Source organism: Hetaerina americana, unplaced genomic scaffold (assembly GCF_022747635.1).
Source record: "Hetaerina americana unplaced genomic scaffold, ioHetAmer1.1.p SCAF_97, whole genome shotgun sequence".
NCBI lineage: Eukaryota > Metazoa > Arthropoda > Insecta > Odonata > Calopterygidae > Hetaerina > Hetaerina americana.
In genome coordinates this window covers 190,287-210,140 of record NW_027287616.1, presented here as the reverse complement: position 1 = coordinate 210,140, position 19,854 = coordinate 190,287, and the positions used below count along the sequence as shown (strand labels likewise).

At 42.7% G+C, this 19,854-nt stretch overlaps 1 protein-coding gene across 3 annotated transcripts in view; it reads right to left on the bottom strand.

Moving 5' to 3' along the window:
• Positions 1-2,961: 2,961 nt before the first annotated feature.
• The window catches only part of LOC139699882 (traB domain-containing protein), a 33,121-nt gene continuing 16,228 nt past the window's right edge, over positions 2,962-19,854 (bottom strand). For 2 of the 3 annotated variants that reach the window (XM_071598308.1, XM_071598309.1), the window contains exons 4-9: positions 19,256-19,392; positions 17,774-17,910; positions 14,118-14,285; positions 10,787-10,892; positions 9,928-10,108; positions 2,962-7,401 (exon numbers count right to left, since the gene is read on the bottom strand). In XM_071598308.1, coding sequence (XP_071454409.1) covers positions 5,057-7,401; positions 9,928-10,108; positions 10,787-10,892; positions 14,118-14,285; positions 17,774-17,910; positions 19,256-19,392 — 3,074 coding nt within the window. In that variant the 3' untranslated portion in view covers positions 2,962-5,056. Of the gene's footprint in view, positions 7,402-9,927; positions 10,109-10,786; positions 10,893-14,117; positions 14,291-17,773; positions 17,911-19,255; positions 19,393-19,854 lie in introns of all 3 variants that reach the window. The other variant, XM_071598310.1, reaches the window with a different exon arrangement.

The following is a 19,854-nucleotide window of genomic DNA, read 5'->3' as shown; positions in this document are numbered from 1 at the left end:
TTCTCCTGGTACTGTGTCATTCCTTTTCCAAGCCCATACAAGTATGTATTGTTCTATGGCGAATAAATCTATCTGTCTTTGTTTTGCAATACTTTCAATTACCTCTTCTATTGTTTGAATAAGCACTTCCTGGTCTTCTCTGTGACTTTGTTCATGCTTTTCTACCCCTGGAGTTAATTCCTTGTTATACAGGTCATTAAAATATTCAGCCCATTTTTCTATCATCTCATTTTCGTCCCCAATGACTTGACCATTTGTATTTCCACAGGAGTGCACTTTTGGTTGATAACCTTCAGTCATTTTACTGCTTGGTAGAACTTTTTGCTTTCTTCAGCATTATTGAGCTCCTCTACAGCCTTTATCTGATTTTTTAAGTACTTCTTTTTCTTTCTTTTGAGTTATTTATCAGCTTCTTTCCTCCTCTGCCTATACTTCTCTCTGGTCAATCTAGTCTCCCTTTGTAACATATTGTATCTATTCTTATTTTTTTCCTCTAATGCAAGTTTACACTCATTATCAAACCAATATGAATTCCTTTTTACTTTACCTATTATGTCTTTTGCAGTTGATAGAAAAGATTGTTTAATTCTTGTCCATTGATATTCCACAGAATATTGCTCTGTCTAATCTTCCCCATTCCTTGTTAACTTTCTACTTATTTCATCTTTGTACCTCAAAGCTTGAACAAGATCTCTTAAAATTTTACTATTCCATTTAAACACTCTTGGCATATTAAGCTTATCCATGAGTGCCAGTCGCTCTCCAAAATTTACTCTCACTAGATAGTGATCATCAGAGTTACAATTTGGTCCTCGTGCAGACCTTATGTGTCTAATATAGAGGATGAATGTCTCCTGGATACCAGCACATGATCTTTTTGATTCACAATTCCTCTCCCAGGCATTTTCCAGGTACCTTTGTGAATATTTTTGTGTGTGGAATTACAAAGTCAATTATTTAATTTCATTTGCCAAATTTTCCCTTCCAGGAACACTCGTGATTATGTCCTCTAATCGACCAGTGACTCATTCCTCCCTATGATTGGTTGGTGGCATACGTATACCTGAACAATGAATAAGTTCATTAGTTCCACCTTTACTTCTACGAATAATACTCTATCTTATCTATACTTTTTCCTACCTGTTTATTGGCTCTTGTCCCCTCCACTGCATATTACTCTATAACAACCACTTTCCATCATTCCACTTGCCACCCTCAGTGTCTAAAAAATAATTAGTTCTACTTAAATGCATGCTCTTCCACTAAACTTACGTGTTTTGTTATAATAACCCATTCTTTCCGAATGACCACATTCGTGTTCCGTTCGTCTGTTTGTAAGTCTCCCTTTTGAATCCCTCGTCCCTCTCCGCGGTGGGAAATTCCTGCTATCTGCAACGTTGGGTCGCATTCCCTGCCTTTTACAGACTCTTTGGGGGTAGAGTGTTTTGTGGTGCATTTTCATGTGGTAGTGATGTTTCAATTTCTTGCTTGTTGTGTCCTGGCTCGCGTGTTGTAGGATGGCTTTCGTGCTGCATCCTGGGGTGCAGTTTTTTTGTTGGTTTGCGGTATATAGTATGTGTTTGCATGAGTATTGGATGAAGGGATTTTTGCATGAGTGTGTGCACTGCTGTGGGTGTAATTTTCCGTGTTGTTTTTTTGCAAGTGGTATTTTTCCTTTTTACGGTTGGTGACCTAACACCCCCACCCGCCACACGCCCTTGCGGGGTATTATGTAGATGTAGATGAACAACCATTCCAGTAATCCTCACTATCCTTCCATCTTAACTCGCATAGACTTTAAATATCTATATTTTCTCTTTCCATACCTTGCTTTTTATTCTCTAATTTTCCTGTCATCAACATTCCAAGTTCCTATTCAAACTAATTCGGTCTTCTTCTTCTGCGTCATCTGTCCTGCTACTGTTGGTTTTCCTTTCCAACAGTTTCATGGGATGATGACCACGGCAGCCTTCTCAATAGTGTTATTAATGTGACACTGTTACTCAATGGCCGCGCCCCACTGGGGTCTGATGCCTTTGCAGCTGCCTCACTGAGGAACAGTCGCTGAGCGGACTACCTTTTGTCTGGCTCCTAACCTTCAACCCTGAATGGGAGACCCTGCAGGACAGCTCTAGGGAACGCACAAGCCCTTCCACCATGCTCTATTCCATGGGAAGGGTGTTTTATTCAACCAACCTTAAATACTTTGGCGGAATTGACTAAGTGTCCATCTGCAAGGAGCACAACAACACCCCCACAATTCATACGACCAAAGGTGGTGCAATCAGTGGGGTGGGTTGCAGTGCTATGTGGAATGAAATTCACCAGCTCATTCAACTTGGTGCTCATGAATTCCACAGCCGCCACTTGGGGAGTCCCATAAAAAGTCCTACCATGGCCTCGTATTCACTGCATAGGCAAGTGAGGCTGTGAACATGGACAATTGAATTATAATGCCAATAGAACTGCTGTATTTTCTGGGCTTTTTTAAAATCAAAAAATTTGACATAGATTCACCAAAGCAGGATTAAGAGAGAATTCCATCAGAGCACACCATGAGTGCACCCTGTTGTCTGTGAGCACATGTCAACTGTTTCAGTGTATCTACAACAACCAACTTCCAGTTTTTCTTCCTAAAGATTGACATTTACTGCATGGTCAGTTTTTAATAATTAATTATTAAGAGTTAAGATTCAGGCAACTAAATGGAAGGATAAATTTCAAGGTCCAGCTGGGATGATGGACAGGACTTCATGAAAATGGCAAAATGTTGGAAAACTAAGCCTGTAAGATGTAAAAATGCAGGATTCCAACGCATGCATGCACACTTTCAATTGTCTCACCAATTCTTATCCCTCCAGTCGTCAATCATCAGGATCCATAACGCATGCATGGAGTGACTGTCCTTGCAGAGCTTATTCTAATGCAACGTCCGATAACAATGCCATTAAAACCACAGGAATAAATTTAGACGTTTATTGAGAAAGAGCTTTTCCAAAGAAACAGGCACATACTTTATTACTCTCAACAACATACTGCACAAAATACAATTCCTAACAATCTTTTAATGAATGTAAAAATATTTATAAATGTGACATATTTACACGGTTCAACAAACTGGAGTCTCTAAAATGTCAACATTTACAGCTTGTATGTAGAGCCATCCGAGCTCACATCAAGATAAACGAATCTTCTTGCAGCAGGCAGGAACATGGCATCATAATGCTTATCACTAGAGCATAACGATTACATCAAAAGATGAACATTTTTGGTAGACAAATTATTCCAAAGATACCACAAATCAAAATCAAATGGTGAAAATACTTTTTTGATGGCAAGAGGCAAACCTGTACGGTGAAACTAAAGTAGGCCATTTGCTATCTCGCGTCCTGTTATCCAATGGGTGGTGGACTGCCTGTTGGTTCGAGCAATTAAGTATTCTCTCTTCTTGAATCCATTCCTGCCTCAGTGAAAGTGGGTAATGGGACCCATTGCTTGCTATTGTCCTCGCTGATTGTCTGGCTTTCACGAAGTAGGAAATGGGCAATGGAAGATAACACCATTCGGACTATCACATGATGAACCATTACTTACTTAGAAAAGCCATCATCAGAGGAGCAGTTTTCCCACATGATAAATCTATCAATTGTGTGCCATAGGTGAGTAACTAATCATGGATAATTGAAAAAATTACTTCTAGAAATAATTTGGCATAAAATTTGCAACTGATGATTGAATGATTATATGGAATGAAAACAGCAATTATACAATAAACTAGCATTAATTTCAGCCTTGATGAAATTTCTTGGAGGAGTGAAAGAAACCAATTGGATTAATGAAATAAAAAATACATGGAAGACTTTTATCTAATATGCCACCGCAAATGAGTCTATTAGAGCACAAAACACAAGATATATTATTATCCACAACTTTTAATCAACCACTGCTGCCTTCCCCTAAATTACCTAGGGCAATTAGCACTTTACAGTATTCAATTCTAGGAGTCACATGACGGGAGTGAAGAATGCCAATACAAACATGAGAAAAATCTATGAAGTAAGCAGGCATTTAAGTTTTCCCAAACAAAACCACGTCTTATGGACCTTGGAGAGGAGACGCACTGTCTTCGGTTAAAAAGCATAAGTCCATTTAAACAAATAAAATGTTCCAATGATTCAAGGCAGCTCAGGCATTCCTTTTTATCACGAATGAACCATATTACAAGTAATAATAAAATATAAATTCCACTTCATGGGATTGATCCATGTTTTTTTAATCATGGTTGTGTCAACAAGAACATAAAACAAATGAGAGAGAGCCTGGCCTGAACAAAGAGCACAGCAGCAATTGGATAAGCGTCACTGAGGAACCACCAATGAGGGGGCGGGAGGGACAATGGCAGGATTTCTCAAATTAGGAAGGGATTCACCAAACTCTGATCACTGGTTTCACAATAAGATAATTAGGCAATAGAATATTGGGTCAATCCTGTGGAATATCTTACTACCATAGTCTCTTGCCAGGAATTTTTTTTTATTCTTAAACGAAGTTTTATCTCATTCACCAGTATTCCAGCTGGATGGTAAGCATAGCGCAGACTTAAAAACCCCATTCTTAAGAGGGATTTAACAGGAAAATAAACAGAGGGTACAAAACACCATTCGCCACATCTTTCACCCAACGACATAAAAGGGTGTACATAATATCCCTGCTTGAAAGTGTGAGTGGACACCAGGTGGCATTTGTGTTGCGCTCAAATCTTATGCAATTTTTGGCCAACATTTTGGCAAGACATTTCCTTTGATTCAATGGCATATCCACAATTCATTAGTGGCAACCACAAAACTTACAAGAACATTGCATCATTTGCCGTCACCAAAAGGGATCAAGTCATTCTGTCATGAATTCTGAAAAACTGCAGGTTCTCTCAAGCATGGCCCAAATGACACGTCTTTTGCAACTGTTCCCCTGAAATACTCTCAAGACTGCCCCACTGAATACAGACGAGGCAAAGAACGTCAGACAGCAAAGGCACACACACTCATTCAATGATAAATCAGATCCAGCAACCGGTGAATGGGAGGAACTTGCGGCAGTTCTGTGCACCACACAAGCAGGGGATTCGTGCCGCCCCAGTCTCCTCGGCACACTCCGGCACCACCCACACCACGCCACGATCCCCAGGTGTGCCCTCAGGACTGGCGATTGTGGGGTGCCGAGACACAAGAGGGCACACATCATCATCACCCTGGCCATCCCCCGAGGCTGACCCACTCTCCTTCGCATCCCCACTCTCTGATGGACACTTGATGGACACAGTGCACCCACCGAAAACCTCCCCAACACCTTTGAAAACACCAGACTGCAAAGCCTGCATCTCATTCGAGCAATCACATTCCTCCTTCAAAGCACCAGCAGGACAAAGGTCGGACGCCTTCCTCTGGACACTCGACGCTTGAAGCTTTTCTTCTCGACAATCGTCTTTTGAGTGCTTCTCTTGACTCTTGCCCATTCCAGCATAATCAAAGGTAACCTCTTCCCCCGGACACAGATTCTTTGCAGCAAACAAGCACAGGTGTGGCACTGGACTCTGAATCCTCACACCAATGGCCACGGTGTTGGGATCACAAGAGTGGTTGGCATACCGTCCGATGTTCCCTATTCTCGTCGGGTCAATGTAAGTTGACACCAGGCATTTGGCACCCACAGGAGTCCCATCTCCAACCCCTTCCGCAACACCACCCCTCTCGTGAACTTTGGAATGCCCCGAGTGCGGTCCCACGTCCGCATCGCCTGCATTTCCGGATCCTTTCGACCACTCCACCAGCGCGAGGATGTAATTGGCCTTCCCCTCGGCCCAATCCGCCTTCCACCTCCTCTGCGCCTCCTCCCGGCCAATCACTTCCCCAGCATACTCGCAAACAAACGAGCCCTGACGCACAGACGCCAGCGTCCTCAGCCCCAATCCCTTCCCCCCCCCCTCCTTCCCTGCCCTCGTGTCGAACACCTGCAGCTCGGCCAGAGGGCCAAACTGTACCCTTCGATTGCCACAGTTCACGCCACACCCACACAGGTCCCCACATTCCAACACCGGGTGGTGGCCGTCGCGCTTCTCAGCCCTAAGGAGGCCGTGCGAAGTGTAGTTGGGCCCGAGGCTTCGGGCGATGCACGCACACTTCAGGCCAGCACCGGCGCACGTCAAACTCCCAAGTGAGCAATCGCAACCCGAGTACGATGAGTCAAAATCTTCCGCATGGCCACCCGGGCCACACACATTGGTGGGCACGTAGAAAATCCTCTCAATTGGGTGCTCGTACGTGTCGAGGGGGAAATGGTGGGGCTCCTCCTGCTCTGGCTCGATGGACTTCCCGCACTCTTCCGCGCCCGAGGGGCCTCCCTCGGCCACACCCTCTCCTGCCGTTGTCGCCCGGCCAGCTTCCTCCCCTCCTCCCCCGTTCCCTATTCCCCCCACCAATCCCACCCATGCACTGAATTCCACAGGAAAGCGTCCATCCCTCAGAATGCAATCCAACTCCAATCCACCAAACGGCAAACCTCCCTCAGGATCAAAACAATCACCGAGGTCGAAAAAACTTCTTTTTCCTTTGCGATTGACCAAACTGACACGACTTAGTCCTTTCGACTCTAAATTCAACGACCTTGGGAAGAACCAATCCATTTTGCAGGCATTCAAAGAATGATGGATTGGTGGAATCTTTCTAGATAACCCAAACATCCTCGTGGTACATGTGGAATGAGAATGTTGGGGGAAATTGTGACACAAGTCACTCTTCCAATCCCAGCTGTTATAAAGTACACAGAAAAGGAATTCAACCATGCCTCTATAAATGGTTTTAAAACATTTTCCGAGGGTGATTTCCAAAACATTCTTTTTATTCCGAGAGACTTTCCAATTTGACCAACTTTCAAACTGTGACCTCTTCAAACAAGTAAATGTGCCAATATTCTTCTCCTGCTTAATTAAATATTCTTGTTTATTACATTCAAAACAATGCTTACTTTTGATTAAATGGAAACTAAAAACAATATGAATACTGGGTATGAAAACGTGCAAGGTATGCTGAATTGGCATTCCTCTACTCCCAGCGGGAGAGCACCGGGTGCAGCCACACCAGTCTGCCTGAGGAGCGGGCATTCCTCGAGGACACAACTTGTCGGCTGGTGCTTCTCCCGAGGCAGCAAATGCTCCTCCAGCACCACCCAGCCAATCTTCTTGGTCCAGCTCCTTGCAAGTTAAAAATATTTCCCAGAAAAATCTGTATACAACCCCATACACCAAAGAAAAACCACAAACCAGGATCAAGACAAGGGGCAGAGTTCTGACGAGGAGAGTCGAGATGCACTGAACCAATGCACGCCACAGCCGACCAACATGCCTCACTGAAACAAGAACAAGGAGAGAGTGAGTCTGAGCAGGTGACCTACGCAGTTCAACACACATGATCACATCACTTCAGCTGAATGCGCGACTCCCATTTTTGGAAATGCCTTTGTACATTTGTGGAGAGGAAGGAGGCAAGCACTCACATTCCCTGGACCAAGTATCCCATCAAATTAGTCAAAAATTATGATGAATAGACGAAATAATAGCATACATTTTTCAGGATTTGATTGAAACCACAATTCAAATATAATCTTCCTGACAAAACTATGAGTCTTTTAAATCTCAGTTGGATGAATTTGAAAATGCACTACTACACCTTGACACTCATTATATGGGATAAATGTAATGAGCCAATACTCATAATATTTATGATATGAGAAAGTGAAAACAGCAACGGTCTCTTGCTAAATGCCTACTGACAAAGACGAGCTCTGTACAAAACATCCAAATGCCTGGGATGAGTGGAAACTGATGGCACTGTTATAGGAGACTTCAAACATTTTTATGTAGACTGAGGGATCAATTTATTTAAAAATGATGCTTGAAAAGGCCTCACAAAATCAAAATTACTGAATTATAACAAAATACTGACAATAGTTAGGGACTTTTCTTATGAATAGCAAATGAGTGATGATCATGAAGATTTTGAGGGTAGGATCTCCCAGCAAAGGTAAGACTGAAATTATTTCACCCTTTGAATCCTAATTAGCGCTCCAGATTCCATAGCAATTTTCACATGGGAGAGACTACTTGTTGAGGGCCGGGACAGGCATGACAGGGCAGGAACTTCGGAGAATGTAGTTGTCGCATGAGGTTCAGACAGAGTGGCGGCACAGTAACTCTTACACCCATGATGGCATTTTAAATGTTTCAGTTTGCTATTATTTATTGCACGGATATAATTTAGACACAGATGAGGGACCCTCAGAGACCCATTGCTATGAAAATAAGAAGTTTCAGCCGATGCTGAGAGGGCGCGTGTGCGCTGAAGAGTGAAATATATTCAGAGATGTTTTCATGGGGCAATTATTTTAAAGTCAAAATTCATGCAAACAGAAATACATACACTTGCTGCAAAATTACAGTTACATTAATTAAGAATCAATAATGCAGGTACTAGGGAAGCATTTACTCAAAGAGCATCCCCCCCCAAGATACCAAGAACCTGAGATTCAAACCTTAGAAAGAGGATTCACGCAATGAAATACAGGTATACACCAAAACATAAGGTTTCAATTATTTTCAATTGAAGTTATTTTGGAAGATCATACTTGATTAATTGTGCATTATTTCGTTATAAATTTTTTCCTCTGACTTACTCACTGGCAAGATTACACACATGCAATGCATGCATTCCTCCCATTATTCCACCTTTCACACTATATTAAGCACTTTCCGATTACTTAAACCCAAACTTGACCCGAAAAACTGCAAATTTCACCAGACTTAAACCTCTGCACTGAAACTGAATGGCCAAGAAAGTTATTACAGGGGATGTTAGATATGAAGAGCTAACCAGTGGTAATATTACATGCTCGCAAAAAGTGTACGTAGATGCAAGATCTCAATATTCTTCTCCTTCTGAACTGCATAGTATTGGTAAATTTACTGTTTCCACTTCACATAAGGTGTTGTCCTCATTTTTACTTGGGTCTTCGGCAAGAATCACTTTTCCCTTTAGATGAATATTCACTTATTTGATTGAGTAATATACAGTAATCAATTGCTTAGAGTTGGTCTTTCCATTTTCCCCCTTTTCTTTCATTTTTTCCATTATTCTCTAAATGTCATTTTGGTTTTTATGTCCCAACAGTAAACTCAACTAAAGAATAACGAAGATGGATTTCATGTTCCATCTGACCTTACCAATCAATACCGTGTCCCATGAACCAGAGATGAAAGCATATGAGGGGACCAAAAAGGGAGACATGCCACTCTTGCCCCGAAGACGAGTAGAATATTGAGACGTCGTGGGCCAGAATGGAGAATCTCAAAATGCGCACAGTATGCCAAGAAAGCACCAGATCTTACTTAGGGTGGAGAGATTTAGATGAGGGAAAGGAGGGAGGCAAAGATGGCAGCAATACGGAGAGCATCCGTGAAGATTGAGATGTATCCCTAAGATGGCTCACCCACAATTCTTAAATCCTGCTCCTCAAAATCGTCTCCCCTGATCACCCAAAAGTCAACTATGTTGTTTTACTCTTGGCTTCATTGTATTCCCATTGACCAGCAAGATGATTTGATCCCTATGCATGATCCCCTGTAGCTTGCAATGATACCCAATCAGGAATTTATCAGAGGGGTGCTATCGTTACTCTGGTGAAACCTTCAATCTCCCATTAGGTATTCTCAGTTTTAGGAAAGCCCCAACGCCAATTCACAAACTATTCTTTTGGTCACTGATTCCATTCACTTTGTAGAACACCAGCAGACCCCATATCATCTGGGGCAGCGAGGGCTTCATTTATTTCGACAGTCATTTCATGACAAATGGTGCACCAGCAGGAGGAGGTAGTTACCTGGAACAGGCCTTGCACAGTGGCCTTGATGGTGCGCAGTGAGTTCTCTGCACCACGAGCAATGTCCCTCGAGAATGGGGGGATGGGGAGGATGCGCACGCAGCCCCAAACAAGGAGGCCCAGCAAGGAAGCCTTCATGGTGATTTTGAGCATTCGGCTTGTGAGTGAAGGCGGCGGGATCCTGCGGGAGAGAACAGAGTAATTCCCCGTTTACATGCATCGCAAACAAAAATTGTGATTCGCTCTCACCCAACACGCTCATGCACTCTTCACTTCATTCATGAACTCGGTCAACATCAAGCGAATGACGTTGGATTAAATAACTTAATTGTGGCATTCATGGTTTTTGACAATGGAATCAACTGGAGTTCCTCTTAATTGCCGAGAATATATGATCACAGTCAAAACAAGTTGCCAAAGATCAGAAGAACAGAAAAAAATAATGCATTCATGGATTGCTACTATGAGCTGATGAATTGTTATATTTATGTAGTTACTTCCAAATCAATCAATGACTTTAACCAAACCAATTGGCAATCCTTTTTGGCCATTTATCAGCACAGCACAGGAGCAAACCGAATGAACAAACGTATCATTTGAAAAATTAAATGGACTATGAGAAATAATAGGAATACTATCATGTTCAAATCACTGGGCACTGCAATTAATTGAGCTATTGTGGTTGTGCCGGCCCTTCTTAAAGGGACCCTTCCCCATGATTATACATTTGTATTGCAAGAAAAACAAAGAATTAAAGCACATGGTGGGACTTTGCGAGGCACAAGTGATCTACATTAGGTACGCGCGCACGGACACAGGGCAATAGGGAATGGGAGATCATGGGCCTCTCAACACTCACTTCATGATGGCTGGAATGGCATTCACGTCCACCTTGCCCCAGTGCTGGACTATCCCCGGCACATGCCCTATGCCAACCACTCCAACCACCTTGGCAGGAATGTATCCTGTGTGAAGAAGGGGCATGGTGTGGTAAAGGAGACATTTTGACAACAGCCACTCCATCTTTCAAACAATTCACTTTTTAAGTTGGTGGCATACGCTTGTTTCTCATTTAAAATGAAAGAAGCACAGGAAAGATAACTTTTGGGCATGTAAATCAGTAACACCTTTTTTCACTCGCCAACAGGGCTGAACATGAAAGGGAATGGTAGCTTCTCCAACGACGACTTCAAGGATGCCACCCGCCATTTTGATAGATGGAAAAATCAATCTTTTCCTGGTCTCTCCAAGTGACGACATCAGATTCATCCACATGCATTAATTACTATTCCTTGACGAGTATAATGATTGATGGACAAGCCATTTACATCATCACACCAAAATGTTACTCACTGGAAAAAGGTTTCATTTGCACATGGCATTTCTAAAAGACTTTTTAAAAAATAAATGTTCATAAAATATTATACACTGAAGTAAGTCAAGTGTGAGAAAATCTCGTATATGATATTAATTATTTTTTAAACCGTAGGTAGTCACTGTAAAATAATGTGCAATTAATAAAATATCATTCCAGGAAGAAATCTATCGGGATTTTCTCCCAACTGTAATTTCAATAATCAAATTCGGTTTGAATCATGTTTTCAAGCTGAAATTAGAGTCAGAGTCATTAGCATGCATCTATGGTGGAGTAGTAGTGGATTTCATTTCTATATCATTACCCCAGAAAAAGGATTTAAAAACCAAAGAAACAAATCACATCACATCCTACCGACACATTCAAAACATCTCACACTAGGTTTATAAATACAGGGAAACCTTGCACAATCTGGCCATCCAGAATCTTTCTCATAAAGCAAAACATGTAAAATGAAAGAATTTGTTTCACATTGATTAATGCGAAATATGATGCATTTCATGCCAAAAACAATGAATTGTTTACAAAGTTTATTCAAAGGAAATTACACATGCATCATTAGGGATCGTTTATCATCTTCATCTTTTTTATTACGGGGAATGAATCAATCTGGAATGTGAATTCTATTTGTAAAAACAAAAAAAGATACAAAATAATTAATTCATCATTTATGTTACATGCCTAACTATTTTTCACAAGAAGCCTATTTGGAGACATTTCCTCATGCTGGCACTTCAAAATTTTGGAAAAACATGACACAACATTATCATTAAAAAAATTTGTAGGGTGCATAGCCACTGCCTTATTAAGGTGATGCTCCCCAATGCAATGATGCAGGAGTTTCCCACTACCTCCCCATCACATTTAGCCTGCTCTTCTGGGCCTCACACTTCTGGAAGGCTCGTGAAGTTTCTGAATGGTAAGCAAGAAGGGGGTTTAATATTCAAATCGCGGCTTGCATTGAAACAAAATAGCACCATGAGACAGCCTTTCATTGGCTTGTGGCTGAGGCAATACATCCTCCTCTGCTTTTGCGTAGGTTCGGTTTAGCTTCTTCTTCCAGAAGAGACCTGTCTCTTCACAATTAAAAACCTGTTGTGGCAGGTAACTTCTTGAAGTCGTGGATTTTTCCCACATGGAAGTCAGGGGAGGAGTTTGAGTTGGAGCTTGCTGCTTCACCATGCCGTACAATGCCGTGGATGACTTCTCTTCTCTTAAACTTCTTGAATCACCCGCGACTTTCCTTGAACACTTTCTTTGGCCTTTCCCGGCATCTTCTAAACAAAATATGCAAACACCACTGTCGCCTTCCCACAAATGATGCTCTCGTTAATAGTGTCACCTTGCAATGCTTTCCATTTATACACATGAGAAGCAACCTTCCAACATCGTTGAGATTACGTCACCGGGGCTTTGATATTCCGTCACTCCCTTGGAAGCATTCATCCCCTGGTTTTTGTCCTTGTCCTTGAGGAGAGTGCAAATTGCCGACCACATTCACATGCACACTAGAACAGCCACTCTCACACCTCATTCTCACTTCTTAAAGATTTTTACTCTTCATTTCGATGGTTATTTAAATTCCCTCATGGCTTTCCCTCCGTGGCTTTTCTTTGGGGACATTTTTGAAACTATGAACAGAATATTAATGAACTTTGCGAGAGGGTTGGAAAGCCTCGACCCGAACACCTTTCAATGCCATCCACTGCTCTCCCTCTTGACCACGGGCCATGGTCAGCATTCAGCCTCGTACCATTCACCTTTTAAGGCACATACGAGTCAGTTCTGGCCAATAAATATGTGAACTGGTGCAACCTGGTGGCCATGAAACAGACTATAGCCCCCCCACCCACCAGCCAGGCGCTGGTTGCCTGAGACCCAATGAGCCGTCAGCGCTCGGCTGATCGTCAAGCCGTGCGTATGGTGCCAGTTATGTCAGTTTCCATTGCGCTTGTTTTTACTGTTTGTCGAAAATGGTAATTGAAGCAATCACGGAACAACAAATCAGCATCAAGTTTTTTTGTGAAGCGTGGTAAAAGTCATTAAATTAAAGTCATCAAGAAATGACTGAAATGTTGACTGCAGCTGTTTACGGTGATAATGCTCGGAGGAAAACGTCCGTTTTAAAGTGGATTAGGCGTTTTAAAGATGGGCGACAGGATGGCACGGATGATGATGCAAGCCGGGACGACTCCTCCTACCCCCTGTGTTGAGGACAACATTGATCGTGTGTGGTCCCTTGTCCTTACCGATTGTCCACAAAACTGTCCGAATGATGTCTGATGAACTGAATTTAGGAAAATCGACAGTGCACACTATTTTAACCGAACATGATAGATGCTTGACACCTTCACCATGGCAATGCACCTGCACATTCAGAATTGATTGTTCGCCAGTTTTTGGTCAAAAATTCAATCGCCTTGATCCTTGATCATCCTCCTCCTTGTTCGCCAGACCTCGACCCCTGTGATTTATTTCCTATTCCAAAAATGCAAAAATGTGATGAGGGGACTTAACTGGGAAGATAGTGGACACAATAAAGCAAGAAACGACGAGAAAGCTGATAAGCCTAACTGCCGAGGAGGACTTCCAAGGGTGCTTTAAACAGCGGAAAAGATGACGGAATAAGTGCATAGCAACAAAATCGATGCAGACTAAATTTTGCAATATAAAGTTTTTATGGCCTCAGTTTGCGTATTTATTGGCTAGACCTCGTACTATTTATGCTTCTGCGTCGAACAGACCACCAAGGGGAGTCTTGATGGCAGTGTCAACAGGACAAAGGACACCGATCAACGGACCAAGGAGGACTCACCTTTGGGCGATGATGGGCTGTGAATAGGCAGAGCGGCCATGTGCAGCGAGTTGGCCAAGTAGAGATCTCTCTCGGCAACAAAGACTCGACTGAAAGCAGGAAACTCCCCCGTGAGCTCGGCCAGCATCTCCTCGAGCAGATCTCGCTGCTTGCACCGCTCTACTTCCTCTTTGCTCCACAGCCCAAACACCAGTGGCATTGGCAACGGCAGTCATCACACAGCAACGCACACAGTGACGCCACCCATGATCACCCAGGGAGGAAAAAGTCACAATGGAGTTAGACAAGTCTAACGTAGGAGCCCACTACTCATGCAGATAGGACCCTTTGCGAACTGCACCCGTGCAATTCTTAACGACAAACTAGCAATGCCATTCAGGCAGTGAAACCTCCCACACATTTCCCAATCACCAGTGAGCCACCATAAAGGAGAATAAGTTTGCAAAGTGTTTAAGAATACTAAGATATAGCATTTAAACAAAAATGTATTTTTAATGCCGGTTTCTAGGAAACCTACTACAACAATCATCTCTCCCTAGGAGGAGTACACCCGAGCAAACAAGACAATGTCCACTACCAAACTGCCCCTCTCTTCATGTGTCATCAGCCACCTTTGACCCTTCCGGATACCTTTTAAGGCGACACGATCCCAGAGCAGGCGTCAGTTTTCCTTCCCCGTCTTCCCCTTGCCCCTCGGGTTTGCTGATCCAACATCCAACTGCACTCGGAGATGCCTCACCTTGCCTTGAGCCTCTCCCAATATCCCGCGCTACCCTCGAGTCCACTGGTCTAACCTCTGACCATGTGGTTGGCTATCGTGACGCATTTACTGTTAATGTCTAAATACTCGAACACAACAATGAAGTTAATGAACAACTATTACATTACAGTATTTTAGCATCACAAAAATTTGAATAAGTCAGATTTTTATTTTTATCAACCAACAAGTTCTATCATTATTCAAATTACAATTATATAAATTTCATTACATGAAAACCCATGACTCCAAATGACTCTACAATGAACAATGAGTGGATTCCGAACTTAAACTGATTCCTATCCCAACCCAGGAATTCCGATAACTAATTTCAATAATGATTCCTAAAAAAAACCCTCATTCCCAATTCATAAAATTAGTGCTTAAGAAAGGGTACAACTACAGGAAGAAACCATTTCACATGATAATTAATAATCTGGCCCAACATTAGTTTAGAAAATGGTCTTCAATTTCAGGCAAGGAATACATCTCCAAAGAGTACTAGCATGCTAGCCTTCAGAAAATAGTAAAATATGCCGGGATGAGTGGGCAAAAGACATTTAAAGGTTTGGGATGAAATGGGGAAATCAATTTATTGACATTTTATGGACAGGATTTGAGAAACAACCAACGTTTTACCACTTCCCATGGGATATATGACATATGCAAATAGTTAAATGCACAATTTGTTAACATAATCAATAATAACCTAAAAATTAACTGAAGCGTAATTTTCCCATGCCGTCTTCTCCTTTCACAATTTTGAATGAACCTGCTATATTTGGACTTTGGGCGATTGGGTGTACCACACCATACATTTAGAAAACGACCAGGAAGAACCGTGCCATGGACTACACAGTGACCACAGGCAATGTCATTTGATGCCCGTGCCATTGAATCTCATAGTCTGAACCACCAGCTGAAGCCTGAAACCTGGCCAAAATGTCAAATTGAAAACTTGGAAAGTGTATGAACAGTGCTCTCCAATCTGCCAATCAACGTACACAGTGCGTCCCATAAGTTTCAAGACTGTGGTTACAAAATCCGCACTACTAGTGCCATCTTCATGAAATTTTGGCAACTAGTTACTAAAAACCTTCTTCTCCCCTCAAACAAAAATTCAAGTCAATCGGATGACATGCAGCGATTCAGCCGCAGGTCATGTGGTAGCATCAAAGGATCGTAATTTCACCAAGAACGAAAATATCAAACGTGGTGTAAATTTCCTTTTAAGCTGGAAAAAGTGTGATGGAAACATTTGAAATGTTGAAATTGGCTCATGGTGGATCTGCTCTGCCTCATGCCACTGTTTTTTGGCTGTAGAACCCTTTTGAGGAGGGTGGAGAGCCAGTTGAAGATGACGAAAGGACCAGAGAGCCAGATGCGTCACGAAGATTAACGAAAACATCACTCAAGTGAAGATTGGAGTAATATTCACCTGCAATTGTTCTGCCTTTTTCAAGGAATCCAATTAAGAGGATCCCTTCGGCATACCAAAACACATTCGCCATGACCTTTCCGGCAGATGCGATTGACTATAATTTCTTTGGTGCTGAACCACCAGCTTCCACCCACTGCTTCGACTACGGTTTTGTTTCTAGCGAGCAGTGACCTATGCATCATCACATGGTGCCCAACACCGCACAAAATCAGTCGGTTCCCACTTGAGTGGGTCCGAACATTGCTGTAGAAATCACATTCCCATTTGCTTTCCATCGGCATTCAGCAAATGCAGCACCCACATTGCACAGGGCTTCCGCATCCCATTTAACAGTAATATTAAATAAATAATATAATAAACAATATAATTTTGCATATTAACAATAAATTGTACATAAAAGGTGCGTTCCGAGAGTAATGCAATTATTTTTTGAAGTAATTTATTGATCAGATTTGCACAAACACTTTCAATTCTTCAAAGTACTCTCCTTGGGCCTCTAAACACTTTCAATTTTTCAAAGTACTCTCCTTGGGCCTCTACACATTTTCTCCAGTGACTCTGCCATGACCGGCATGTGCCCTAGATGGCATCTTCGGGGGCCTCTCGCAAGGTCTTCGTCACGGCTGATCGGATCTTTTTCATGGACGGGCAGCAACGGCACCTGGTGTTTAGACACAAAATCGTTGACTCGTAGCGCGCTGTGGCAAACACCTTGGGCACGAGCTTGGCGCACACTCTCCTCATCACTAAATCTTCAGTAACAATGCGATACACAACGGTTGATGACAAGTTCAGTTCATTGGCAACCATCTTGATACTGAATCGACGTCAGAGTCCAACAATTGTCGAACACGAGCCACATTGTTGTCGGTTTTGCTGGTTGACGGCCGCCCAGAGTGTTGTTCGTCGTGAATCTCTTCCTGGCCCTCCTTAAAGGCCTTTTAACCACCTCCTTTAACTTGTGAGTAGGGCAGAGCGGAGTCCACGTAAGCCTCACGAATCATTTCGTTAGTCTCCTCAAGAGATTTTTTCAGTTGAGCAAAAAACTTAGTAATCGTGTAATGTTGCTTGATCGTCGATTCCATATTTTTCATGACGTGGTTGGCACGCAAGGGTTTACAATAACTGATGCCCAGGTGCTTCCACAACTTGAAGAGCATTGAGATGGGTATTGTAGCAAAGCTTAGCGTCTCCCCCATCTACTCCAAGTGGCTTTATGGTAGGTGGGGGCGATCTAACTCTGACCCATAGGAGCGGCAAGGGAAATTCGATTGCATTACTTTCAGAACCCACCCTGTACATGCATGGGTTTAATTGAAACAATGAGTTTTCCACAGATTATTTTCTTAAAAAAATTAACCCTTGGTTTGGACGCCACAATTGGCGTAGGTATACATGGAAAATGACTGGGATACAGCAGAATAGGAGAGCCCCGAGTCAAAACAATTCTCCACTGACCTGATGGACTCCTTGGACATGATGTGCCAGGTGAGCTTCAACGTCTGCCACCAGGAGAGGGAAGCCAGAGCCCTCTGCAGCGTCAACTTGATGGGCCGATCCCCAAGGTGGACCACACATCCTGGAACGTTCTTTGCCTGTTGACAATATCTCATTTTTAGGTATTCATTGATTCCGTTAAGAAGTTTTGCTTACCATATCCAATTGATGCACTGAATAACCTCTGACCATGCAAATAAAATTATGCTTGGCAAACTGTGACAAATTATGTCATTTAATTTAAATGAGTTAAGCAGATTCCAAAATATGACCATATGATTTGACCTGGGGTTGGTGCACTGACTGGTGTCAAGCATAACCTCATATCATTGAACCAGGAGCCAACCACTTGAAGTGCCAGGAATTTGAGGTTCAATAATGCATTTAATTAGCTAGACTTCCATCAAGCAGCTTTGTTTGCTTTGAGTCTGAGTTATTCTCAGCCCATTGTCTCACCACTTCAAGTATTTTTTTCCGTTCCCCATGTTTCTCATTCCTAATGATGGCCAATTGATAACACTTTTCCACCAGATTATCGATTTATTACACGACTAGTTTTCATGCATTACATCATCTTCAGGTACAAATAGCATGCAAGTGCCGTCTAATGTGAATTTTTTCCGGGGAGGAAGGGGAGAGAAATTTGTGGTGGGAAGGGGGATTTTTGACTTGAATGGAAATAGGGGGAGGGTTAGCAGGGGATAGCAAAATTAAAAAAACCAATAAACATAGTAATTAGGGTATTGCACTCAAGGGATGGAAATGGAGAATGCTTCGGCTGATGTTACGCCAGGATCCTGGCCTGTTCTGCCTCTCGTGCCATTGGCTGGAATATGTCACGGTGAAATTTCATCAAGCTGGCAAATGAGCGCATTCCAGCACTATTTGACTGACTGTCTGTTATGAGAAGTCAACACTCAAACCTCTCGTCTCTCTCTGTGGGGGCCTCCGCTGCCTGAGGCAGTGTGTCCCATTCCCTAGTTGTGTCTGAGGGGAAGGGGACCATCACATGCATGTCCATGCGATGGTGGAGTTTCCCCCTCTTATTTTTCAGCTCTGCATGACCTGTCTAGGTTTGGTCGAGGCCTCTCGCATTTATGGTTTTGGTTCATTTTTATTCCCTTACTCGCATAATAAGTCACTATTTTTTAAGCGAATCAACCCTTGTTTTGAACAGAGTCTTCCTCCAGCATGTATACAAGTTTGCACGTTATTTAATAGATATGCAATAAATATTTTTCCTCTTTCCCTTCCTCTCCTATTTCTTCCCTTGTCATTCACCCTTCCCACCTGGTGCTTGCATCCCCTGCCACACACATTTTTGGTGGTTCGCAGGGTATTTATGTCTATGCTGACTGTGTCTTTCAGAGCATGAATGTTGGCAGGTGTCCAGGCCGGGCCCTCTTCAAGGAAACTACCACGCAAAACCACAAAGTAACGCACCTCCGAGAATGCTCGCCTGAATTCTCCACCCGGGGCCATTCCAAGCTCCTTAGTGAGGTGTGCAGACATGCTGAGCAGCAAAATATTCATTATCCCATGGAACAAGCCATTCTGCTGTATGGTAGACTTGATCTTATCTGGAAAAATATTGCACAAATAAAGACATGCAAGGCGCACTCAAAATACAACTCTGTGGAGTTTCAATGGAGGGATGATTTCTGAGCACACGCAAGGAATGACTAGGCAACGGCAAGACGTGAGTTAAATGGATGGCACAATTAAATGATAATTGGCACGGCCATTCATCATCTCCACCGATACTGGCTTTCGCAATGATGGGGCACTGGTCACCTTTGTGCTCAATTTGAGGTCACCTCCGTAAGAATTGCATCAGTGATATTTTTAATTGGCTACTTAGTCTTTAAAATACAGCTGAAATGCCAAAATTGTGCAGTTCCAAATTGCCAGCATACTCCAAATACTGAAGTTGAGTTATTCATTTTCACTGAGGAGCTTACAAGAAGAACAAAATGGTTAGCAACCAGCAGGAATAATTAGTGCTATAAATGGTAGCCAACCAAATCAATATCATCTCCGTG